At 36.0% G+C, this 26,481-nt stretch overlaps 3 protein-coding genes across 5 annotated transcripts in view; all 3 read right to left on the minus strand.

Moving 5' to 3' along the window:
* On the minus strand, positions 1–528 carry LOC100401854 (small ribosomal subunit protein uS12). The gene has a single exon (XM_035296648.3). It carries the CDS (start codon positions 494–496, stop codon positions 65–67), a length of 432 nt encoding a protein of 143 aa, XP_035152539.1. The 5' UTR covers positions 497–528; the 3' UTR covers positions 1–64.
* A 3,896-nt stretch (positions 529–4,424) lies between these two features.
* Positions 4,425–25,473, minus strand: KIAA0408 (KIAA0408 ortholog). Of its 3 annotated transcripts, none has more exons than XM_054254417.2 (6): positions 20,731–20,958; positions 16,448–16,810; positions 16,280–16,359; positions 12,518–13,850; positions 10,039–10,118; positions 4,425–8,314 (listed from the first exon to the last, which is right to left on the minus strand). In XM_054254417.2, the coding sequence occupies exons 1-6, from the start codon at positions 20,863–20,865 to the stop codon at positions 8,266–8,268; spliced, it is 2,040 nt and encodes a 679-aa protein (XP_054110392.2). In that variant the 5' UTR covers positions 20,866–20,958; the 3' UTR covers positions 4,425–8,265. The 3 variants fall into 3 exon arrangements, with proteins under 3 accessions (XP_054110392.2, XP_054110393.2, XP_035152542.3); XM_054254418.2 differs by lacking the exon at positions 4,425–8,314 and adding an exon at positions 19,973–20,059 and having other exon boundaries at positions 9,540–10,118; positions 20,731–20,929; XM_035296651.3 differs by lacking the exon at positions 4,425–8,314 and adding an exon at positions 25,260–25,473 and having other exon boundaries at positions 9,805–10,118; positions 20,731–20,985.
* MTCL3 (MTCL family member 3) overlaps positions 20,739–26,481 on the minus strand; it is a 66,133-nt gene continuing 60,390 nt past the window's right edge. Inside the window, exon 8 of the mRNA XM_035296650.3 lies at positions 20,739–20,985. The gene's annotated coding sequence lies outside the window, so the exon portion shown is untranslated. The remainder of the gene's footprint in view (positions 20,986–26,481) is intronic.

The raw sequence follows: 26,481 nt of genomic DNA on the forward strand, positions 1-26,481 counted from the left end.
TTTTTATTTTTTATTTTTTTTGGCATATGAAAGTTTATTACTACAGTGTTTTCACCATTAAAATTTATGATCTTGGTCTTTCCTTCTTGCCTTTGTATAGGGCCAAAAGAGAGACATTGGCTACTTTGACAACCTTAAAGCGAACTCCAGGAATATCACCAACAGCATGACCTTTGCGACCAAATCCAGCAACCAGAACTTCATCGTTTTCCTCAATAAAGTTCAAACAACCATCATTGGGTACAAAGGGTGTGATTTTCTTGCCATTCTTGATCAGCTGGACCCTGACACACTTTCTAATGGCAGAATTTGGCTGCTTGGCTTCAACTCCTACTTTTTCTAGCACGATTCCTTTTGCATGAGAAGCACCTCCAAAAGGGTTGGCCTTCAGGGCTGTGCCCAAATGGGCTTTCTTGTACTGTTTATCATGCCACTTCTGGTCTCGTCGGTGGCTACGGAGCTTCCTAGCAGTACGAAGTCCACGACACTTACCCATCCTGCCGGCGTCACGGGCCTGAGCGAAAGAGCGGAATTACTCTTTTTAAAGTGAAGAACTACAAACTTTTCATAACAATGGCTAAACCATAGGTTAAAATGATGAATCATTGTTTTGCCTAAGGGTAAACTGGTTCTCAAAGTTGGCTTATTCAAGCCAAGACTTTTTTTTTCAAATGGGGTTTCACCATAATGGCCAGGCTGGACTTGAACTTCTGACATCAGGTGATCCACCCACCTCAGCCTCCCAAAGTGTTAGGATTACAGGCATGAGCCACCACGCCTGGCTCTCAGCCAAGACATTTTAAGGGTAACTTCTCCCTGAAAGTGAAATTGTGAAAGCTTTTATTGGTGAATTACACTTCGCTTTTAATTCTGTGCAATGAGATTGCAACAGAATTAAAGTGTGAGAGCTGTGAAGAGTTTTTATTGACAATAAAATTGTGAACACTAATTCAACTACATAAAATTAAAGTCTATGTAATTTCTTATTTTTCCTCCTTCAAAAAGTTTCCTGAACTATTGTTTGCCTAAGACAATAGAAGAGACAGCATTATGATATCTCACATGATGCAAGTCTTTTGACCGTGTGTTATTTTTAAGCCTGTTAATTTTAAGAATTAAAATCTTTTTTAATTCTTAAAATTCTTATTTAATTCTGTTAAATAACAGAATTTCTACCAGCAGTTGTCTGAAACATTAAAGTGTGCTGTCTCTTTAGTAGTATTCTGGTCATCTTGTCTTAGTGATTATATTATAAAATTTCCCAAACAGCAAAAAACCAGTGTCGATTTGTATGCACATGGGTTCAGGTTCTCAAAATATGCTGACACAAGAACAGAAATTACTGTACAATATAAATTCAGGTCAGTTTAAGTTTTTGAAATAAGTACATTAAGTGCAGCAAAAATTAAGCATGTGTGGCAAAAATCTGCACTCTCAATCCAGCTGTGACTATACAGAGGCAGAGAAGAAAACCTTTTTTTGTTGTTGTTGCTGATAGCAAGCAATTGAAACATTTAAAAATTTCATTAATTCACTCTTACCATAAGCGGCCTGAGACGATCTATGAAAATTGTTTGCTATTCACTTGACCCAGAAAACTCCACAAAATCATGCAAACCAAGAGGTTCAAATCTTTGTGTTCATTTTAAGAACACTCATGAGTCCACCCAGGCCATCAAGGGTATGCATAAACAAAAAGCCACTAAATATGTCACTTTATAGGAACAGTGTTCACTAGTCTGATGTCACAAGGGTGGAGTTGATAGGTATGTCCAGGACAAACAGTGGGGCTGGACACAGGGTCAGTGGTCCAGAAAGAGTGCTGAATTTTTGCTGCATGTGTTTAAAAATGCAGAGTTATGCTGAGTGAACTTAAGGATTTAGATAGAGAGTCTCTGGTTATTGAGCATATCCAGGTGAACGAAGCACTCAGGACACGCCGCTAGACTTACAGAGCTCATGGTCTGATTAAATCCATACATTAACTCCCCTACCTCACTGAGTTGATCCTTATGGAAAAGAAACAAATTGTTGCTAAACCAGAAGAGGAGGATCCACTGAAAAAAAATATGTCCCAGAAGAAACTGAAGAAACAAAAACATGGTGTGATACTAACAAAATAAAATACATGCAAACAAAAGTTTTTTTAAAAAATAGAAATCTTGATTCGTTTTCTTTCAATGTGCTTTGAAATAAGCACATTGAGTGCAGCAAAAATTAAGCATGTGTGGCAAAAATCTGCACTCTCAATCCAGCTGTGACTATACAAAGAGGCAGAGAAGAAAACCTTTTTTTTGTTGTTGTTGCTGATAACAAGCAATTGAAACATTTAAAAATTTCATTAATTCACTCCTACCGTAAGCAGCCTGAGACGATCTATGAAAATTGTTTGCTATTCACTTGACCCAGAAAACTCCACAAAATCATGCAAACCAAGAGGTTCAAATCTTTGTGTTCATTTTCCATAAGGATCTTTTTTTTGAGACAGTTTCACTCTGCCTCTCAGGCTTGAGTGCATTGGTACAATCTTGGCTCACTGCAACCTCTGTCTCCCGGGTTCAAGTGGTTCTCATGTCTTAACCTTCCAAGTAGCTGGGATTACAGGAATGCACCACCACACACGGCTAATTTCTGTATTTTTAGTAGAGACGGGGTTTCTCCATTTGGCCAGGCTGGTCTCTAACTCTCGACCTCAAGTGATCCACCTGCCTCCCAAAGTGCTGGGATTATAGGCGTGAGCCACCACGCCCGGCCTCTGCTGGCATTTTTCTAAGTGCTTGGCATAATTAGTGAATGAAGCAGATAGAATCTTGGTTTGTTTATAGACTAAACATTATCATGTTAAAACCCTTCAAAGTTAAAGAATTTTCTCTTAACAATGGGCTGCTTTAGACACTATTAGAGACCTTGAGAGGACTGTTTTCTTTTCTCTCCGATTAGAGAAAACTTTCTGGAAACAGTCAAGAAACACTGATTTAGATGTTGTGTATTTGCTCTAAGACCTAGGTAGCTAATCAAGAATCAGAAAGCTCTTAAGATGAGTGTGAAAGAAGTCAGTTGATAGAACTGGGTGACCTCCAGGTATATCTGTGTGAGACAGATGCATCTGGGGGCACTTTCTTTTCCCATAGCAGAAGGAAGTATTCCTGTGGCAGAAAATTTCTGTTCTCAGAGCCTGGCCTTTCTCACTGGACAGTAGTGGATCAACATGGGATATTCTTGCTCTTGAGGTCCCTTTTCCTGTGCTCCATGCAGCACATCACCCCACCATGTCAAAGAGCTCAGAACAGGTTGATTCAGTTTCACTCTCTTTACTTATACTTACATTGCATTTCTTTCTCCCTGAGACTATCTATTCTTATCAATGCAGTACAGGTGTTCCCTATGCTCATCGTCATATTTATATAGACAATTTTGAGTAATTTTATAAGTTCTAAAAATGCTCCTACTCTTTGTGTGCCTATTTTTGATTTCAATTGGAGAAAAATATATCTTTTAATTTTTGTTCTTATTGTCAATTATATGAAAGTATAGATGGCTTGTTTTATTTATTATGTTTTCAGGTAAAGTTTTAGGTCCTGGGGATAAAGTTACAAAAAATGACAATAAATGGAAAGTAAAGAGAAAAGAGAGGATCCGTCCCCACCGCATCAATTTTGTTTCTTTTTCAGTCTCTCACAGAAAAAAAGCCTCCTGGTGGTTTCCTATGATTTTTTTCTGAAAATGTCCCGGATGAGGGCTCAAGCTGCCTTGAGCCTCCATTTATTTCAGCTTAGTGGTGGTTACTCTCCTAATTGCCTACAAATGGGTCCTCATTTGCCACTGTAGTCTTTTTAGGTCCCAATTTTAGTAAAGATGTGACGTGCTGGTAAAGACCTCTCAATTCCTCTTTCCAGTGGACCTGCATCCTACTTCAGGCTGTATCTTTCCTACATGCTGGTCCCCAGGACCAGGATCTTGATTGCATTTGCCAGTTTTTTTTTTTCCCCTGGATACTTTATTTCTACCCTGGCCCAAGGTCAGTTCTCTGCTGTTTTAGCAAGAGGTCTCTCCTTGAGGATGGACTGCCTGTCTGACCTCTAGCACTGTCCACCCTGGAGTCCTTGATGTAGTGCTTTTCCCAGCCCCTGGATCTGCCTGGGAAGTCTAGTGCTTGCTTTTGTTAAGTAGGATACCTCATAAATTCATTTAGATCTGGCTTTGTGGGCTACATGGCCACCATCTTTAATTAGGTGGCATGGCAGGTCTCAATTTCTCTCTCCTTACCTCAGCTTTCCTAGGAAGAATCTTTATTCCCAATAATTTACCTCCTGATTTTTCATAGATGGGGACTTCTGCCCCCTATTACTCCTATATGTAACTGCCTCTAAAGAATATTGTGGGTGCTTCTCCGGCTTTCATTACAAATGAGATATTTACGACAGTTATCATTAACTCACAAAAACTCTTTACTGGGTTAACTTTAAACAGAAACTTTTAAGAACATTGAAATAAACAAATATATAGTTCAGGTTAGACAATTCGATTTTGAGATTAATCAGCATTATGTAAGAAAAAATCTGCAGATCCCAAATAGCTGGATTAAATTTGTTTAATGATTCTTATAAAATTGCCATGAGTAAGTAATTGAAAAATAAAGCTTCAAAAAGAAACTGGCAGCAGAGCACAATTACAGTCACATGGCTTAACAACAGGGACATGTTCTGAGAAAAGTGCCCTCAGGCAATTTCATCATTGAGCAAACATCACGGAGTGTACTTCCACAAACCTAGATGGTGTAGCCCACTACACACCTGGGGTTGATGGTATAGTCTGTTGCTCCTAGGCTACAAACCTGTACAGCATGTTACTGTACTGAATACTGAAGGCAATTATAACACAATGTTAGGTATCTGTATATGTAAACATAGAAAAGGCATAGCAAAAATATTGTATTATAATCTTATCATCACATATGTGCATTGAACTGGTTTTGTGTAGCATGTGACTGTAATTTCGAGTGAGATATATATTGGAAATTACTGTATGCTTGCTATGGTTTGAATATGTCCCTCCAAAATTCATGTTGAAAGTTAATCTCCAATATTAAGAGGTAGGGCCTTTAGGAGGTGATTAGATTATAAAAGCTCCTCCCTCATGAACAGGATTTAAGGCCCTTATAAAAGAAGCTTCACACAGCATTCAGCTGCTTCTTGCTATTCTGCTGTTTCTCCATGTGGGAATAGTGTTGGCCCCTTCTGCCATGTGAAGACACAGCAATGAGGACCACCTTGAAACCACACAGCAGCCCTCACCAGATACTGAACCTGCTTGCAGATATATCTTGGACTTCCCAGCCTGCAGAACTGTAGAGAAATAAATGTCTATTCTTTATAAATCACCCAGTCTTGGTGTTTTGTTATAGCAGCACAAATGAACCAATATTTCAAGCAAACTGCTCTTATTTATTCTGGAGTATATAAAACTTACAAAGTGTGAAACTATTCTCCCATTTTTTTGAAGACTGAAGTCAGGATTCAGTTGATGCTATAGATGAAGACTGCTTGGCTATTTGTTGGGTTTACTTCAACCTCATGTCCTACATACAAAATTTATATGCAATCAGGGTAAAGGCATTAAAAGTGGAAATATTTTGTTCACAACTTCTTGAATTTGATAACACCATTTAAGTCAGGGTGATGACTTTTGATGATCACTGAAAGAATGAACAGAAACTCTCAATGAGAGCAAGGATAAATAATTTCAGTGTCATGTATAAAATGCAACAAGACAGAAATGAAAAAGAGCTGTTCAACCTTTTTTTTTTCTTTTCTCTTCCTTGGGAGAAGAAGGCTGGGAAAAGAGCCTGAGCTAGGAGTCTGAAGAGTCATCTATTTAACTCTCATCTTGGAAAATATTTATACAAATTATTATCTTAACTACTTAACTTTTCCTTCCTACTTAGAAATCACTATGCCTGCCTTGAAATTTATTGTAAGAAGCATAAAAGTCAGGAATATGAATGTGCTTTGCAAACAATAAAGTCACAGATGCACACAGGACGTTTATACAGGAGAGCAGAACATGAGTGAGTCCAGGCTTAGATTTTGTCCCTGTAACCTTGGCAGCCATGCAGACCTCTTTGAATCTCTGGTTTCCCACCTCTAAATGAACTTGTTCTGAGTTCCTAGGTCTTTCAAAATCTAGACCCTTCCCTAATTTCTAGATTTCTCCATAGCTTCATATAAACAGAATTTTTCCTAGGAATTTTTAATTTAATCTATTGGATTAATACGATCATTTAAATGTGTACAGATTTTAAGTATCATGATTTTATTCCCACTAAAACAAAAAATTATTTTCTATGATGAATATGCATACAGTAAACATGATGAGAAATCATCTTTGGTACTTGTCTGTAGAACCCCTCATCCCCAATTTTTGTTTTTGATGTGCAAAGCACATTTTTTTTTGTAGGAACATATTTTCAGGGTAAGATGAACAAGTCATAGTTGTAAGTTCTGATAATATGTATTTGCTACTTAGGAAAAACATGCAGAATTTAAAGCAAATAGTACTATAATAAAAATGTGATTTTCCTGAAAGTGATTTAATTTTATGATGTAAATGCAAATCTTAAAAGTGAAAACTTTTTTCAAAGAAGACTTTTATCAGACTCAATTAGCAGTTAAATGGGTACAGAGAGGATGTCAGTGTATGAGAAGCCATACAGAGTTTAGTGTGGCCAGGAGCAGGAAGTCAGGAAGGTTTGGCTTCAATTCTACTATCTAGAGATATTTTGGAAGAGGCCAGAGTGAACAGTGTACATATCTGAATTTAGATTTCATAAGATACTCAACTTTCTGGAGTTCACTGAAGAAAAGGAGGGAAAGAAAAATGTTCTCAATGTATACAAATGCCACACACAGTTGTTTTTTATGCCTACTTTATATGATGGCTGCTAACAGCTGAAGGAGATTTCAATATCAAGCAGTTGTTTATCATAAATTTGTCTAAAAATAATTTTAAAGATCTTTGTAGGGAAGCAGAAACTCTTTTAAGTCCAGATGTTTTCTCAGGATAACTAAACCTGGTAAAATCACCTATGTAGTTAGTAGTAAATAATATTTTATGGCCACATCTGCAAAATGAAATATGATCATCTTCATTGTCTATATAAAAACAAATGAAAGTTATGGGTAATTTTTGATAAAATGAATTATACAAAGCATCATTTATATTTTTATATTTGGCTTTGGGACATAAGGCAATATGGAGAACTTATATCACACACACACACACACACACACACACTCACACAGAAACTCAAGTACTCTTCTCTGCCTCATTCTTATTCCTTTTTGAGATCAGCTCATTATATCAGTAATCCTTTGCTGAACTATAATAATATTTTTGCTCCAAAAGTCTGCTAGGGAAAACATCTATTAATATATGTTTTTAAATCAAATATTTCCAGAAATGCTTACAAGTCCCTTTAAATCTAGCAATGATAGCATAATAAAGAGTATATTGTTGGGAAGAAAATGCCCACCTAAAGTAGAAATTTACCAGTAAAAAATCACAAAACATCAAAAAATATTTTCAAGGATTATTTCCATTTACCTAATAGGCTTTTCCATTTAAGAATTATAAAATATTTAAAAAGAGAAAACAGAACATTCAAATAATCTTAAATTTTCAATTTTACAGTTAAGGGGTTGGGCTAGATGCTAGTTTATTTTTCTCAACTCTAATTTGTCAACATAAAAAGGTGTTAAAATGTGTCCCATTGGTTCATTGAACTGTTAATAGAAAAAACTGGCTTAAAATTGTAAAGCCTGAAAGTGTAGCCATTCTAATTTACAGATAACAAAGGCAAGTCCTAGGAATAAAAAAGTGACCACCCCAGGGTATCCATCCATTCAGAGATCAATCAATGTCACTGTTTTCAAATCTACCTGATCATCAATATTTTGCTTTTTTGTTTTATTAAAGGCTCCAGAGAGTCCCAGTCCCTACCCATGGAAATTTTGCTTTAGTGATTACAGGGTGAGATCAGAAATTTCATTTTTTAAAGGAGATCCTCAATATTTGAAGGAAGCACAGATCATACCAGCCTACTTGGGATACCGTGATGGAGGAACATATCAGTTGCACAGTCCTTGGGCAGGCTCTTCATTGTCACTCAACAGCATTTTCCTAACAGGTCCATCATTTTATGACCCAAGGTTCTACTTTTCTGGTGTTTCCTCCCCTCTAGCTGGAAAGCATATTATGAGAGTGATATTACTTGGTGACCGTTTTCTTTGATAGCTTCCTATGGAAAAGGATCTTCCTGAAGGAAATAAGAATTAAAAGAGTAGATTTATAGACCTTAGTTATCATCTGATCCAAATCATTCTATAAGTTTAATTGCACTTAACTCCTGAAACTGTAAAGTATGAATCTAAACATCACCATGCTACCATCTTAAGCCTTTCAAGGAAGTCTACAACTTGAAAATTATTTTCTTTATCTCAGGTCATGGTGTAAAATGAAGTAAATTTCTCTAAATGCTTCGAATACATCATAAGGAGATGACTCTTGTAATATGTTTGGCATAAGAATTTTCTTAGTAAAAGAAAAGCTTAAGTAGAATTAATAGCTAATAACATAACATAATTGGTTTTATATAGAGACAATAGAGAGCAAATTTCCTTCTAAAATCTTCCATTTAGAATTCCAAGCCCCTTAACATTCATATTTCTGTCAGTTTCAATATAGATTTTATGTGTTCATTGTATGCAAATTATAGCCAAAATATGCATTTCTATTCCTGATGCTACTGTGGGTGTCAAGGTTTAGTTTAAACCTTTTGTTTTTGTAGCACACTATAAGAAGTATAATTCAGCTCTCAATGAAATATTATTCCTGATCTTCCTTGTTAGCAAAATAGTAAATTAGTTTGTTATCTATTAATTTTAAGAAAAAGGTTAGAAAAAGAAAAAAATAATAAATGACTTACCTCTAAGTATGTATAATTCCATGTAAAGCAGCTAAACTAAAAGCTTACCACAATTTTAAGAACAACTAAAATTCGACATCATTTAATTTCTTTTTGCATTCTATTTAGGAAATGTTTGTTACTGAGGCTGATAAATTCATTATTTAGTCATGTCATTTATAATGCAGTCTCATAATACTGGCTCTGAGGATTAAATATGCAGTTAAAGACATACTAGACTACCAAATAATACATAAAACATTTATGAACATTTTATGCTTGCTTTAGACAGCTGATCTATTAAACTTGTGACATTTTTATTTAAAAAGAATAAACAAGGAAATCAGTGGTATTATTTTATCCTTAAATGGGTTAAGAAATTATTTATGAGTTATCTTTAGAAATCTACCAATGTTAGATGTGTGCATAATTCTTCTTTTTCAATGTAGCTGGGGGCCAAGGAAGTGGTTAATTAATATCCGTACTGCAAATGCCTTAAGTGCATACCTATTAAAAGGTATACAAAATATAAACAGTATTGTATATTTTCAAAACTTTGAAATAAACACAAAGAATATATAGGTATACATGTTATAATTTCAAAGTCAACAGTAGCACATAAGTTTTTCATATCTAAATACATACTAGGATACTTCCTATTTCAACACATGCACCTACAAACACAGGGCCATGCACATAACCTCGCTTTCTGCCACTTGCAAGAAAGAATATACAATATTATACAGTGTTTCAACTTATATCATATTGGAAAATTAATGAGAATGGCATAAAAAAATTCTGATCTAAGAAATCAAAATACAGGAAGATAATTATTCCTTAGATTAAAAACACTGAAGACTGATGGAAAGTTAGGATTTGAATTGCTTGTCGGAAGAGAACAGGACTGCCTATAAACACTCAGAATGCTCTATTTGACAAGTGGGACTAGAACCTCTGTAACATAGCAATCCAGGCCAAAGACTTAAACCATCGATGCTTCGGATCGCAGAGAAATGGTATAGTTGCGGGTAGTTCTCCGCACGGCAGGGGGTGCAGATGGAGATCTGGATGCCCACCTGGAGGGGAGACGGCGATTTGCTGGTCTAGCAGGTCGGGAAAATCCTTTTCCATTTGTGGCATTCACTGACATGGATTCCTAGGACACAAGTAAAGACATTCCTCTCACTCTCTGGGCACCAACAGTGGGCTTAATATATGATGGGTCTCAACTATAAGATAAATGTTAGTAAATTTACAAGAAAGAAAAAGCATTGAAAACTAAAGAAGATACTTGCCTAATATTTGTGGTTTTGAATGTTTTAAGGCAATTCAATTTTAATATGGAATATAGCACTTGATAGTCTTGTACCTTTCTTCACACTGACAAATTTTGATACAGTTAATCTCTTTGTAGAACTAATAAGCTCAGGATTTAAAAGTTCAAGTTAAATAAATTGAATATCATGGAAATACAGATGTTTCTTAGTGGGCTATTAGGATGTTATAGTGTTATTTAAAAATAAAAAGATAAATTATAAAAGAAACTGTTCATTTATGTCAAGTTCTTGACACTTTTAGAGGTAATAAGCTAAAGGCACACAAACCAAATAATCAGTGCTTTTTTTTTTTTCACTATCACTGGCATTATCTATCAAAACCTTAAAATTATCATTAAATACTTTTAAATACATCTTCATTCTAATACTAATACAGAGTTGCTGTATCTTGGACATGTTCTGATGACAGAAAACCGTTTCCTTCACTTTTTTTCTCTTTTTAAAATTTCCTTTCTTCTTTCCTTTTATTTTAATGGAAGAAAAGCATTCCTTGGTTCTTAAAATTGAAACAAGTACAAAGCTTCCATAACACACTTTATACACTGTGTTCTTACTGACGCTTCTTAGACCCGAAGAAGGCTGTGCTCTTTCATCTGAGCTAGGCAGTGAGGATGGCCTCCTATTTCTGTTTTAGCCATGGCCTGACAGTAACCTGCAGTTTCTTTTTCTTTTTTGAGACCTATTTTTTAGATTTGTTCACAAGGGGAAAAAGCAAAAAACAAAAACTTCTCCTGAAGATCTATAGTAGAGGACCTCCTCACCAAACTCTCAATGAATGCAAAAAGGGAAATCACTTAGTATTATTTCTTGCTAGTTAATGATAATTTTGGTTGGTTATTGCACAGATATTTCTGTCTCCTATCTTTAGCTACAGGATGTTGCAGATATTGATGGGCTCAACTAAAAAGCAGAGAAATACAAAAGCAGGATACTCTTTGCACCTTATGGAAATAGGCAAGATTTCTCCTAAGATGGATGAAAGCTGATATTTTTGCAGGCTTTCAAATCCACATAATAACTATTTACACCAGAAGGAAGCAACTTGCATAATAGTTTAAAATCATGCTGCATACCCACTGCATTCTATGAAACTAGGAGTTTTGAAGCATTGATTAATAACAATATGTCACCTCATAACTTTTTGTTATGTTCCTAAAAATCATATGAATAAAAGAGAACTGTTATAACTCTTCTTTGTAAATACCAATATCTTTGACCTCTTTTTCTCCTATAATAACTAAGGAAGATTATATTCTTTCATAAATCGACAGGAACAAAAAACATAACAGTTTACTTAAATGCCCATTTGAGTGGGTTTTTTTTTTTTGGTCCATTTCTATGCTAAGAATACATACAAATAAAAATAACCTTATTTATATATACTGTGTTTTAGTTCCACAGATAAGAGGACTCTGTTAGGCACTGTTTTAAATGATGTGTATTTCTCATATTCATATTAATGTGACTAATCCTATTAGAAAGAACGTAAGTCAAATGCTGAGAATGACCGAACTAATCATAGTTAATAACTGAAAAGTGAAAATGATTTTAAAAATATTTTCCATGCACTTAACCTTCATAAAGAATGAAATTCTATAAATCAAGAAACATCCATTCTGAATATTTTTTTCAAGAAAGAAAAACATTTGATCTTCTTGAGCTTACTAAATCCACTTATTGTATTTATTGTTTCCTATTTCAGGATTTTTTTTTTTTTTTTTTTTTTTTTTCTGAGGCTCTGTCGCCAGGTTGGAGTGCAGTGGCGCAGTCTCGGCTGACTGCAACCTCTGACTCCCTGGGATTCAAGTGATTCTCCTGCCTCAGCCTCCTGAGTAGCTGGGATTACAGGCATGAGCCACCACGCCCAGCTAATTTTTGTATTTTTAGTAGAGACGGGATTTCAACATGTTAGCCAGGATGGTCTCAGTCTCCGGAGACCTCGTGATCCACCCGCCTTGGCCTCCCAAAGTTCTGGGATTACAGGTGTGAGCCACTCTGCCCGTCCCAGAATCTTAAAAAAGTTATAATGTACTATCCTCAGTCTTGAAAACACCTTCAAGGTTCATGTTGAGTTATATTTATTTACAAACAGGGTCAAGAGACTAAGAAGTGTCCAAAACTTGTGCCCTCATTCTGTTTATATGAATGGGATTTATAAACTGAATTCAGAGCCATTTCTAATACGGATGCTACCAAAATGCGTGATTTGCTTTCTCACCTCTGTTATCTTTTTCCGATCTATTCCTTGCTTCACTTCCTGTCTCCCCCACACAGCTGTCTTTTGCTGAAACTCTTGTTCCATTTGGAGCATTTCTAAATGCTGACTTAATGTGGCACCACCACTGACATCAGAATTACATTTGGTCCCATTATCCCGGAAGCACTTAGAAGTTTCCAATGTTGACTCTGTTGCTGTTTCGTAAGTTTTCAGCAGCTTTTCCACAACACCATAATTTGACCTGGGATCAGCTGACCTCGGGCGGCCAGACAAATTACTTGGTCTCCAGTCATGCTCGTGGAGCATATTACGATAACTGCGAGGACTTAGGTGTCCCTGCATTTGTCTGACTAGGTCTGTTGTGTATTTCTTGGTGGGATTATCAGGCACATTTTCCATGGGCACAGGCATGTGGGCACTGGTTTTCCAAATACCAGACACCTTGTTACTTTCTGATATGCTATCTGTGTGAGTAGATGAGGTATCACAAGGCTTGGGATCCTCCGATGATTTGGAGCAGCTTTGATTTTGCTGTATTGCCTGACAATTTCTATCCGTTCTAAATACAGTCCTGTTAAATTCATCAGTCTTTGCTGCCAGCTTTTCATTCCTTATAGCCCTTTCAAAGCCACAACTGAAATTTCTAAGTGGGTTACTGCTCTCTGCCACTGAAGAGCTACAGTCATTACTTACATGAAGATCGGGATGAGATTTAGCAGGGCAATCTGGGATCACCATTTCATATTTTGGAATATTGGGGATAGAGCAGGTTTTCTGAAACCACAAAGTAGAGGGGCTCCTTTTTGCACCTATCCCAATGTCACATGACCACATGCTAAGCCCAACATCTTCATTACTTGGAGGCTTGCTATCTATTTTGACTTCTGGTACCAAAGAGGAAAAGATGATACCATCTTTCAAAGTTTTCCCTTCATTTGGATACAACATAGACATCTCATGCTGTCTCAAAGGGAAGTGAGGGTTGTAATTCCTTTCACTTTGACCCTCATGGGGCACCCAGCTGTTGTGGTCTAACCTTTCCTTCCATCTTTCATAGGCTTGTTGAGAATCCGAGCTGGGAAAATTTCGAGAGGTACTTCTTGGAGGAGGAACTGGCGGAGTTTCATTTCTTTTCAAATCGATTGTATCAGTTCCACATTTTTTCATAGAATTGCTCTGGAGCACATTGGTACAGTTCCGATTCATTCTATTTTTCTGTTTTTCTTTTTCTAAACTGATTGGAAGAATGCACTGGTCATTGTTGATCATGGGGTCCCCATGAGGTATATTAGTTACATTTGGCATTTCCTGTAGAAAAGAATCTGACTTCATCCTAAACAATGATAAAACATGGTGTATTAGTTATAACTTTATTTAGAATATGCTCTCAAAAGAAACCATGGCTCAAGCAATGAGTTTCTGCTATAGGAAAAGGAGTCACAACTCCCTCATGAATCATTTTTACATAAACCTCACAGTCAAAAACTTCAAGTCCTTTTATGGTAGAATGAAGTCTACCTCTCAGTGTTATATTCAATGTTCTACATACTCTGACTCAAACTCTTTCCAAACTCATCTCTCATTTTCGCTATTAGCTGAAACTTCACCTACCCTCAGATTAAACTATGGAGTCTCCTGGGTTTCTGCTACTGGCATTTCCCTTTTTGTAGCTTTTATCTGGCCATTCCCTTACTTCCTCTCTGCCTGCTGAATTCTTATTCATTACGTAATGTGAGCTCAAGTTCTTCTCCTTGGATTTGAAATAACATTTAAAATAGTAAGATAGAAATCTAAATAAAAGTGCAATGAGGTATGAGTAATTCCCAATGGAAGATGTTATTTGGCCTTGAAAAAAAAAGGAAAAAAATTTTTGGATAATTTGAGTAAAAGGTATACAGGCAAAGTGAGCTGTGGTTAAAAACTATGGCTATTCAAAGGAAAATGAGTACTTTGATATGGATGAATTATAAAGCAGAGTGGAGAGGATAATGAAAAACAAGAGAGAAACATTAGGTCATGTCAAATTGTAATGTCTTTGAATTACAAATTAAATATCTTAAACCTTGTTCTAAAGGCCATGTGGTGACAATAAGAACTTTTTATTATGTGTGATTTGTAGAAGAAAATTGGCAGGTAAATTTTCTAAGTTACAATAAATAAAAATCTAAATATCACAATTCAATCTTAATCACACTGATACAGGTAAATCGTATTTATACCTCTTCAAATTATAAAAAAAATAAGATAACTTACAAGAAAATGTGGGTAAATACCTATTAACAGAGAATAGAAGCAAAACGAAATGGGCAAATAGAGGACAAAGTTATGTTTAAAACATGTTTGGCTAAGAAAATATATTGCAAGTCAGCACAAAAATTCTGAGCTTCCTAACAACTAATGAAAAGGGAGTGCATTTGTGTAGCTTTCTGAATGAAGCATACTGACCCATAAGGAGAGATAAATGTTGATCCTAGAATAACTTAACTTGTAGAGAATTCAAATGCATCTGTTAATTTGGCTAAAACTTACTGTTATAAGTATATACCATTTCCAAACAGAAACAGCATTTTTTTGTGTGGCATGTACATATTTACAATATGTTGAAAATGAAAATTATGTAGGCCTCCAATATAGAAATACTAATTGAAGTGAAATAAAGTAATCTTAAGCATTAAACATTTCAGAACATGATTATATAATCAAAATGCCACACTGTTAAATCTGACATCGTTTAATGATACATTTAACTGAATTAGCTCAGTTGCACACTCTCATTGCTCAAATGCTAAGAATGCGAAAGAACTATCTTAGAGGTTACTTACTAATTTTCTTTTTTGAGACCAAGTTTTGCTTGTATTGCCTAAGCTGGAGTGCAATGGTGCAATGTTGGCTCACTGCAACCTCTGCCTCTCGGGTTCAAGTGATTCTCCTGCTCAGCCTCCTGAGTAGCTGGGATTACAAGCATGTGCCATCACACCAGGCTAAATTTTTTTATTTTTAGTAGAGATTGTGTTTCTCCATGTTGGTCAGGCTGATCTCGAACTCCTGACCTCAGGTGATCTGTCTGCCTCGGCCTCCCAAAATGCTGGGATTACAGGTGTGAGCCACTGTGCCTGGCCCACTTACTAATTTTTTTATGGAGGGTCTACCTTAATTAAACACCAAAAAGAGTAAAGAGTTACTAACAGTCAGATTACAAAGATAATTGGAAGATTTGCTTCAAAAATTAGTGAACAGAGAAATATACAATTATAGTTTCTGGCCTTGTGCTGTGGCTCACACCTGTAATCCCAGCACTTTGGGAGGCTGAGGCAGGGAGATTATTTGAGGTCAGTAGTTCGAGGCCAGGCTGGCCAACGTGGTGAAATACTGTCTCTGTTAAAAATACACAAAAAAATATATAGCTGGGCATAGCGGCTTGTGCCTGTAGTCCCAGCTACTTGGGAGGCTAAGGCAGAAGAATTGCTTGAACTGCTAAGGCAGTGGGTTCAGAGCGAGCTGAGATCACACCACTGCACTCCAGCCTGGGAAACAGAGCGAGATTCTATTTCAAAAACATGCACTCCAGCCTGGGAAACAGAGCGAGATTCTATTTCAAAAACAAACAAACAAACAAAAAATTAAAGTTTCTATCTCCCACCCTAGATAATGCATTTTAATAACTCAATAGTTCTTACATGTAAGGAGGAAGCAGTTTGGATTCATTAAAAACAATATTCTTTTTGATTTACCAATCTAAAATAATCAGATGTATCTGCCTACCTTCTATGGTTAGACCGCTTTTGAATTTCCTCTTGAAAGCTGCACAGTTCTTCACTAACCTTCACAAGTTCTTCAAGAGCCTTTACACATATAAGCAACAGCTCGTTACCACTTTGAAATGTAAATATTTCTTTAGAAACAGTGCTAGGCCAATCACGTCTTACTTACTGTATTGAGGGCGCCAGAACAGCTCTTGTTCTCTTCCTCAGAAGTACTCAGGTCAGGCCAGGCCTCACATTCTTTTTGGGTGTCTGTAGCCAGAGGATCCAAAAACCCTACTTTTGATTTTTTTGTTGCTTTTTGTTCCTTACACATTTGATTTCCTCCACTGACTAAGCTCTGTTCTGTTTTATTTTCATTTCTCAGACCATCTTTGAGATTCATCCTTGTAAATTCACATTGTCCTACATCAGGGTAATTTGGGGAAGATTCTACTATTTTGTCTGGAATGGTCTTCTCATGGTAAAGATCAATGATCTTAGCACGTTCATTCATATTGATTTTCCTCCGAAGCTTTACTTCCTGGCAAAGCTGTAAGAAAACAAAATTAAAATTTCTTTTCCCCTAATTCACTTTGTTAATAATACTCTTGATACTAAGCAAACTGCTTTGAGGTCTCTTTGCCTTATTCAAATATAATTCCCGGTGCCTCTAAAATATGGATTTGCTGGAACAAGTTTGATGAAACATAAAGGCTACTTTTAGCAGGGCAATACATGGATGCAGAGTCTTTCTGACTAGCAATCAACTCGTTCAAAAATAAAATAAATCTGTATCTGTATATAAATACAGAAACACTGTCACAAAATTAGAGTGGTCTGAATCAATTACTGGCCATACTACCTAATTGCTTTTAGGGTGTAGTGAGAATTTAACAGTAAAGTCATAGTTTTAAAATGTCTGGTCCTACTTGTACCCTAATATTTAACTGTCTAAATAAATACTTGACAATCTCATATAGTAAGTCAATTTATTCTGGTCCCTAAATAGTCACTTGTCCGTCAAAGGATGTTTCCTTTGATTGGTCAATTACATTGATGAGGGCTAAATATTACTGAGATTTAAAAAATTTGTCAAGGTGATACACATTTTTAAAAAGTTTCTCATCTAGATTAAAACAAATATGATAATACCCTACATGATATAATAGAACTGCAAGGCTTTGATCATCGATTAGTCATATTAAAGCAGACCCCAAATAACTTCTTTATGACATCTTAGTTAAACCTGCTAAACACACTCATTCACTTCACTTCTGAATAGAGGAAAGAAGTGGCTTTCTCTTTAGTCCTGAGTCACGTAAAATCTTGTCAAACTGCAAGAGACTGTCAGATGACTATCAAAGCAAATGACTCTATATTTAACAGCCACAATCAACATCTACACCACATGTATTATTCAAGTAATATAACAGATTTATTGCTGCTTAATATATACTGATAACTCAGTTGAGAGAAGCACTAGAAATTGATGCCTGAAAAATATATGTGCATTTATTTTTCTAATGCTTATAAATTTATTAGTATTTATTATATGAAGTCAGGATAGCATCAAACTGAAGCCATGCATCGATCGTTCGGTCCCTGCCAAATTATTTGTACTGAACTTCTGTGGGCATTATGATTTGGGCAGACCTTGAGGGATATTATAAGAAGCAACCCTAAAAAGTGACATGTTAAATTTAAGGATGGTGTTGGTGACACTGTCCTGTTTTTGAGAAGTCATGGGTGAAAACAAAATTGCTTTAGTTGCAAAACCAGGGGGAAAGCATGCTATTCCTGGGAAATAAATTTGCCTTATCATTTGAATTTGAAGATACATGCACCTAATAATTTTTGTTAGTTACTAGAAAGACTCACTGGTACATTTCACATATGATCCTTCCTACTGTCTTCAGCTCATCTTTCCATTTTTGTTTTTGCATATTTTATATTATACCTAATTTTATGCCATCTTAAATTTTCTTGGGGACTTAGGTGAGGTATGAATAAACAAATAACAGTGTTATTGATGGAAAACGATTTTGTTCAAGGGAATCTAAGTTACTTGGTACTCAGCCCTTGTCAATGGTTATTTGATTATTCTATCAAAGGATACAGGCAGGAGACTAAAGTGTGAAAAAAAATTCCAGATGTCTATAAATTCTATCCAGAGTTTCTATCTGGATTATTCCAAGTTTCAAATAATCCAAGTATGAACATCTTGGTTTTGTCACAGCAAATGCAATGATTGTGGATAGTGGCTGAACAGAGAACTATGAGCATCTTAATAGCCTGTATCCTCTCATTAGATGTTATCACTTAAAATCACTGAAGATATATGTGCATACCTGGGAATTTACAATTCTCCAGTATATGGCTTAATGATTTACATCTGATTTAATACAGAGAACTTTGTGATAAATGTTAAACAAATTCAGTTATGCTTATGGCATGAGGTTATTTGTCCAAGTGTTGATTTCTTAATTTTAGTTTAAAAAATTTTATGGATTCTCTGCGACATGTGAAGAAACGTTTCTCTTTTTTCTTTCTGTTTTTTTTTTTTTTTTTTGAGACGGAGTTTGCTCTTGTTACCCAGACTGGAGTGCAATGGCGCGATCTTGCTCACCGCAACCTCTGCCTCCTGGGTTCAAGCAATTCTCCTGCCTCAACCTCCCGAGTAGCTGGGACTACAGTCCCGCGCCACCATGCCCAGCTAATTTTTGTATTTTTAGTAGAGACGGTGTTTCACCTTGTTGACCAGGATGGTCTCGATCTCTTGACCTCGTGATCCACCCGCCTCGGCCTCCCGAAATGCTGGGATTATAGGCGTGAGCCACCGCGCCCGGCCTCTCTTGTTTCTTTTTACCCCTAGCTTTGAAGCCTGTAAGAAGGTATGTTTTATAAATGTTTGGCATATATATTAGTAAGGGCAGCACAGTGCTGGTATCCAAGTCTTTATTGAAAAGCATCATCTACAGGCATTAGGAGTAAGTACATTATCTAAACAAATTCACAGTTATGGAGCTGTATAGTACAGGAAGTAAAACATAAGCAGTACTACAGCTACTCTCCAAGATGAAAAAAATATGACAGCCCTTCTATCTCCCTGGAAAGGGATGTTATCTCTATGAGGTATAATTAGATGTCTAAAGCATATTTCGTGCCTGCTAATTGATAAGGCTAATAATATTTACCTTAAATGAACCCTGTAGAATTGTCAGAATACTTATTGGACAGTAATCAATTTAATCAGACAGCAGTTTATTTTGACTACACGGCTTTAAAAATTGGCTAGATGAATCCTGCTTCTCTTAGGTATTTTGCTTGGATGCTAGAATTGTCTGAGACTGTTATGAACTTCCCAAACATGTGAAAGCCAATGACCTATGACTACAGATCAGTTTCTGTTGAACTGGAGTTTTGGATTCTGATTTGACCGGGGCATCTCTTTGTTGATACAATCTCAGTATGGGTAGAGGAGTTAAAGGAGCAAGCAGGACACATTTTCCAAACTACAGGGACAAGAAGTATATTCTTTAATCCCTCATCATATACTACATGCCTGCCTTCTCAGCTCTATTTTAGAGGAAGGGCTTGATAGCTACTTTACTTCAGTTTTCTTCCTACTATGCCAATTCATATTTTATTTGCAGTCAATTACATGGCTGTTAATAAGAAAAATTACTGCACTATGAAAACATAAAGCACTTACTTTGCCTGCAAAAAAGGCCAAGAAGTCTTAAAATAACAACTTTGGTAATGCGCACAAAACCATATAAAGTCAATACTATGGATGTTACTAAAAGAAAGCAAGATAAGCATAAATTACTTCCAGTTGGTGCAAAAGCTTAAATATACATCAATGCAAATGCTTGAAGGAAATTTTCAGGGTCAACGGACTGAGGGAAGGTTAATGGGAACAAAATGACTGTCAGACTCATGATATGTTATTTTTCATAACCTCTTTTTCAATAAATGTGCCAATAAATGTATATAAGTTGATAGAATAAATCTCATGTCCACTGTCATTTTCTGTTTGATATATGATACTCCTTTTGATTATAATGAGTTATCTAAAATGTAATTTCCTTTAATAGATATTACTCATAAATCTTCTTAGGAAGGATCTATGTTCTAATGCCCAATTATAATTTTGCTAATCTATGTCCCACCAAGTATATCTTTCTTGCATTTTACTCCTGGCCCTGGTATTTGAAAACTCACGCAAAATACATACCTCACTTTTGATAAAAAGGCTCTCTAGCCAGAAAATAATAAGTTGAAACATTTTGGAGTGACATTTGAAATGCTTAATTTTCATGCAATGATATAAAATAATCCTTACAATACCATTGAGTAAGATTATGCTATATACTTCTTAGGTGGAATAAGGAAAATAAAAAGTTTCCAATCAAAACAGTCATCCTGCACTTAAACATTAGAGTACATCCACAACAAATTAACTTGTACCTCTTCTATTTTCTTCTGCATAATCTTCCATTGACTTTCCCATTCCTTTCTTTCGTTGTCAAACTGGTCCAGTAATTCCATCTTTTCCTTATGCCACTTAGTCTCTGTGTTCTCCCACTGCTTATGTAGGTCCATGGCAACAGTGTCAGTGTCGGCGAAGAAGTGTTTCTGCTCCTCTCTGCCTCCTCTTAACTGTTTCTTGGAAGCTTGAAGTTGTTTTATTTGAAGCAGTCTCACTTGCCTTTAAAATAAAGCCTAATATAAACATAACAAGAGAGAGTTCCAAATCCATGTGCTTTTTGGAAATATATTTTATCATTTTGTCGAGCCATTGACATAAACAAACTATAGGAAAATTGGACTCAAAAGAAAAGAGATGACAAGAGTCTACTTAAGAAGAAGAAACTAACACAGTCAATAAAGTAGTAAGTATTGTCCAAAGGTTTTTTTCCCTTTCTGAGACCAGACAGCAAAATTATAGTGGACAAGATAATTAAATGCACATGTGAGACAATCATTCCTTTAACCATTTATTCTAAAAATAGATTTTTTTTCATGAATATCTAAGAGGAGAAGTATACAATTCAAATGTATGGTCACGTCTACACACTGTGGCAGATTCTGCTGCAATAAAATTATTTTTTTGGTTCTGATACAACCTGCTTATATATTCTTATGACTTAAATTCCTGAGCCAGAGCTGGGTTGCAATCTTAATTCTTCATTCAGAGATCAAGCCTGTGCCAAATGTCATTACTGTGTTACTTATTAAGACCCCAAAGTTGGTAGTCAACTTGGGACTGATGTACCATTGAGAAACTAACCTAAATTATATTTAAAAATTCATTATGTCACTTCATAAAGGAAAATCTAGAAGCATCAAAACTATACTGTAAAATATATGTTAAAATTTATCCATGCTCTCTTTTCCTTTGAATAGACTATACCCCTGACATAAAGTGCTTAGGAAATTGAATACAGAGAACTGAAGAAAACATGTAGCTCAGTTTTCAGGGAATCCTCTATTACATTAAGTAGTGACTAAAATAATGAAATTTCTAGAATTCAGGGTATGCATATTTAAGGTTTGAAGTCACAATTTAAAATACCAGCTATGTAACTCTGGTATAAGTCTAAAATTTCTGAGATTTAGATTTTTACATTAAAATGGGAATAGTCATAGAGCTGTTAAAAAAGATTAAATGGCATACTGAATCCAAAGTAGTTTGAGAAATTTAAGAAAGTTTTCTATTTTTGGCTTTACAAAATTTTGTTTTGACTTCGATTAAAAATAATTTTGTATTAATAAAGTCATGTGCCTTTTTAGGAGGTAGAAAAGCATGTTTAAAATGTTTGAATCTCTGTGTAAGATAATTATGCCTACAAGATGTCTAACTCTTCAGTCACTAGGCCATTACCAAATTGCTATGACTTACTTGTGGCAGCTTATGCTAATTATAGACAAAGATCCCAATAGTCAGTAGCTTTGTGGGTTCTGGCATTCCCAAATTAAGCCCACATACCCAAGCAGCAAGTGCCAATTTTGTATTCACAAAAGATAATGGCATATTTCATATCCTAAGTATAAGATAAATATCGAAGACTAATTTTATTTTTGTCAGACTGTTCTGAACGTACATATCTGAGTGGTAAACAGTTTTGAATATACGTTTTTTTGAGTCACAGTCAATGAATTAGAATAGAATAAGAATGAAAAACATTAGCTATATATGCAGGGTTCTACCTTAAAATCACCCTAATAATTTTGGGATCTATATTGTAACTCTACTCTACTATATTGTAATTCTTTCAAGAAAAATATATAATTTCAGATCTATTAAAGGTGTTATCATGTCTCATTTTATCTACTTAGCCATGCTCAATTTCTAACCTCATTTTTCCACCCCCTCTATCACCCCTTTCTGCTATCTTTCCCACTTATAAGCCAGTAACCTCAAGTACTTGCCATAATAAATGTTAATAAAGAGCAAACAAAATGAAGATAGTAAAGAACATAGTTTTTTTTGATGTTTTTTGTTTTAGCTAATCTAATTTCCATCGATCTTGATTACCTACTAATCTTTTAGGTTCATCTAACAATCTTTCATAGGAAATGCAGATAATGTTTGTCTTGAAACTAGCAGACAGCTTTAAAACTATATGTAATTAACTGTGTGGTGAAACTATCCTGCTGACTAGAAAGTATTTGCCACTGGAACTTTTTAGGAAAAATGGTGTGGTTTGAGATAATAACAGATAACTGCAGATTTAACCAAAGAAGCTAAAAAAAGATGAGGATGAATTTCAAGCTACCTGAAAAAGAGGAGCTACGATATTCCATGTTTTAACCCAACTGTCTTTAAACACTGGAAATGTTCAGAAATCACCATAAAATCTTTTCTACAATTATGTAGCAAATGGCTCCAATTTTTCTTTCTATTCCTAACTCTTTTTGAACCGCTTCCACATGACTGTTGAAAGATGCCAGACCTTTCTCTTTTTAACCTATCAGAAAATCATCCAGGAATACTCTGAATAAGTCTTGCTCCTGGTAAAAGGACTATATCTAAACCCAGGTAACAGTCCTGAAGCAGACTGAATCCTGCACCTATTTGCAAAGAGCCAAACTCATCACTTAATATGGAGAAGAGCCAATCTATGGAGATTTTCCTTTCCAGGCCCAGAGCAATTGCTAGTGCCAAAAAATGTAATTGTTATGGATCAAAAACAAGCATTTGCAAGAACATTTCTATAGAGCAATATCTGTGCCAACTTTTTTGTGGAAGGATTTAGCCTTATTAGAATCTTGGTCTTGTCATAAATATAATGTTAGATATAATGCAGCCCAGCATACTGCTTCCACCTCTAAATATAAAGTGGGGGGCCATAGAATTGTTTTGGAGATTAAATGAACAATGCTTAAGAGAAGTGCCTAAACACTGCTCTGGATCATAGCAAATGCCTAATACATACTTGCTTCTCGTTTTCTTCCTTCCGTCCCTTGTTCCCTCCCTCCCTCTTCTTGTCTTTCCTCCCTCCTTCCCTTTCTCTTCTCTTTTCTTCATCTATCCCTCTTCCTGTTGTTATCTAGAAAAAAACCTGATTATTTTGATCTTTATTTTAAAATGAGGTAGAGGCAAGTGTAACTGTGTGAACACTCATCTTCTCCATGATCGTCTTTTGCCTTTTTCCAGTATTTTAAGGATATATGTCAAATTAAGTATTTAAAGAAAGAAAGTTTAATTGTTAGTAAAAAGTTGAACAAATCTTATGTAAAACTGCTTTTGTTATAAATCTGACTTAAATATTACATAACAGTCAAACTAAAGGGACAACTTTGTAGAGACATAATGTTTTGTAATGACAAGTTATGGGGTAAAGCAGATTCAAAACTTGATTTAAGTGCTCTCTACTGGGGCAAAAATAAAAGTTCTTTTTGTTCCTAGTTGTCACTCATTTTCTCCCACAGATACCGGCATCTATGTGGGAGAGAAGGAAGGATTTCTGCTATCTGTGCCCCCTACCCCATATCTCTTTGACTCTCCAGTTTATGTTGTTCCTTCTAGAATTCCATTCAGAATAAAAATTTATTCGAGCAAATGTAAAAGGACAGAGTGAGCTGTATTACTTACTTACACACCCCAACTCTAGACCAGCATTGCATAATCCTTTTTAACTTACTTCCCCTTTCCAAGGGCTGAAAGCCAGAATTATAAAGAGTTGTGAGTGGGTTGCATAAGTATGGTGATGGGAGGCAAATAGTTCTGCTAGCCTTCCGGCCCTACCAGTAAGCAAAGTTTAAGAGTAACACACAAGTCTCACAAGAAATTATTTTCATCCCCCAAATTAGCCTCAGTTTGGTCATGGCCACAATTTCCTTTTCTGAGAGGGGCTCCATTCTTAGGACACCTTGATCACTACCCTTTCAACCTCCATCTTGCCCATTGAAAACTGGATTATAGTCAAACAAACTCAACAGCGTTCCTTAGGGGTGGCTGCTCCATTTCTACTTCTCTCTTTTTGATTATTGTTTAGAGTACTTGTTTCTTGCTGTCCTTTTTTCCTTTAACTAAACATATCACTTTTCATATAATTAAAGACTTCATTTATAAGAGGTTATATATTCCTATAGAAATGCAAATATTAAAAGTCTTCATACTAATAAAAAAAAACCACATTCAAATAAACATACTTAGTGAAAATCAATGATGGGCAAAGTGCTTTTCAAACAACTGAGAAGCAGTGTTGGAAAAACAGAGTCTCAGACAGCGAATGGTACTGTCAGTCCAGAGTTGGGAAACCCACCCACAGCAGCTGAACAGCATTTTTCCTAAGAGTCAGTACAATCTGTTATGCACCCCGCCCACTGTTTTTAAGCCCAGACACAGACAACAGCAGAGACAGATGTTGAAATTACGCTCCACTTCTCCACTTAAACAGCATGCGTAGTTTGAAACATCTCAACAGCAGCCCCTCTGTATCCTGCCATTATTAGTCACTTGCTTGTAAACTTGCCAGAAAGAAACATACCTGTTTGCACTGGGGAGAAATCCTATGGATGCTAGACCACTGGTCAATCTAGCAATGGAAGAAAGTAGAGTGGAGGACTAGCTGTCTTAAAGAGAAAAGTCTCAGCTCGGTGAATCTCAATTCTTTACAAGAAAAGAGGATGCAAAATAAGTCCAACCATTCCACAGAGCAGTACTGACAAGTCCCTTTGAAACCTTCACCACTTTTACGAGTCAAAAAGCTGCTCAGCTTAGTGTCACAGCAGCAGCTGAGACTACTGTGACGTCAGTTACTTGGAGGCGGCCTTCAAGCCACCTCTTCCAACCAGAGCTCTGTAACTTTAGAGCAGCTCATGCTCTGGGTAAACAACTCCAGGTCCAGGACATTTTTAGCTTTTATAATGGAGCCCAGTATTTTCAAACTTGCCAAAAGAGCTGGTTGTTAACATCACACGATGACAATGGCCAATTTTAGATTTATTTTATTAGGAAAGTAAACTCATTTTTTTAACAGGCAAGAATTATCTCCCTTCTTCCATACTTCTCTTTTTCTCTTTCTCAGCTGGTGGCAGGATGTACTCTGCAGTGCCTTTAGAAGTTTGCATCTGGGTGTGGCAGAACAACATGTGTAGCAAAATTATATATATTATGTGCTCTCAAAAGATCTGTGAAAACTTATCAAACGTCTATCTTCAAATACAATGGAAATGGGACCTAGGTAAACTCCAACCTCTTAGCTCTCTGTGATTCTGACAGTGTGTTGCTTTTATCTACAGTAACAATGACATCTTTACATTAGAGAAAATCAGAGCCCATGGGGAAGGATGCAATTTCTTACTGTGGGAAGACAAAGCACACAAACACCCCGGCCCCTCAAATGAGATACCTATGGGCTTGTTTTCCATTAAAATGTGCTGCAGCCATAGGAAAAGAAAGCAGCCCAAAGGTATGGAAGAGCTCTCTAAATGATGATCAAATCAGCCTGTTCTGAAATACTAGGAGCTCTTGCCTCCCCAGGGATATTTCCAGGTTTATTATGGCTTTGTACACACAGGCATCTGATGATATTTGGTTTAATTTAGTTAAAAAAGTCTCTAGTGCAATTTTGTGCCTAACTTTCTGCAAATATACAAGTTTAAATACTAAGGTCTTATCTTCAAGTCTGAAGAGCTTCCCTGGTGTTGTCTTTAACGCAATACAACTTCACTCACATTATTTTCACTTACTTCCAGATAAACATCTCA

Source organism: Callithrix jacchus, chromosome 4, assembly GCF_049354715.1.
Source record: "Callithrix jacchus isolate 240 chromosome 4, calJac240_pri, whole genome shotgun sequence".
NCBI classification, from domain to species: domain Eukaryota; kingdom Metazoa; phylum Chordata; class Mammalia; order Primates; family Cebidae; genus Callithrix; species Callithrix jacchus.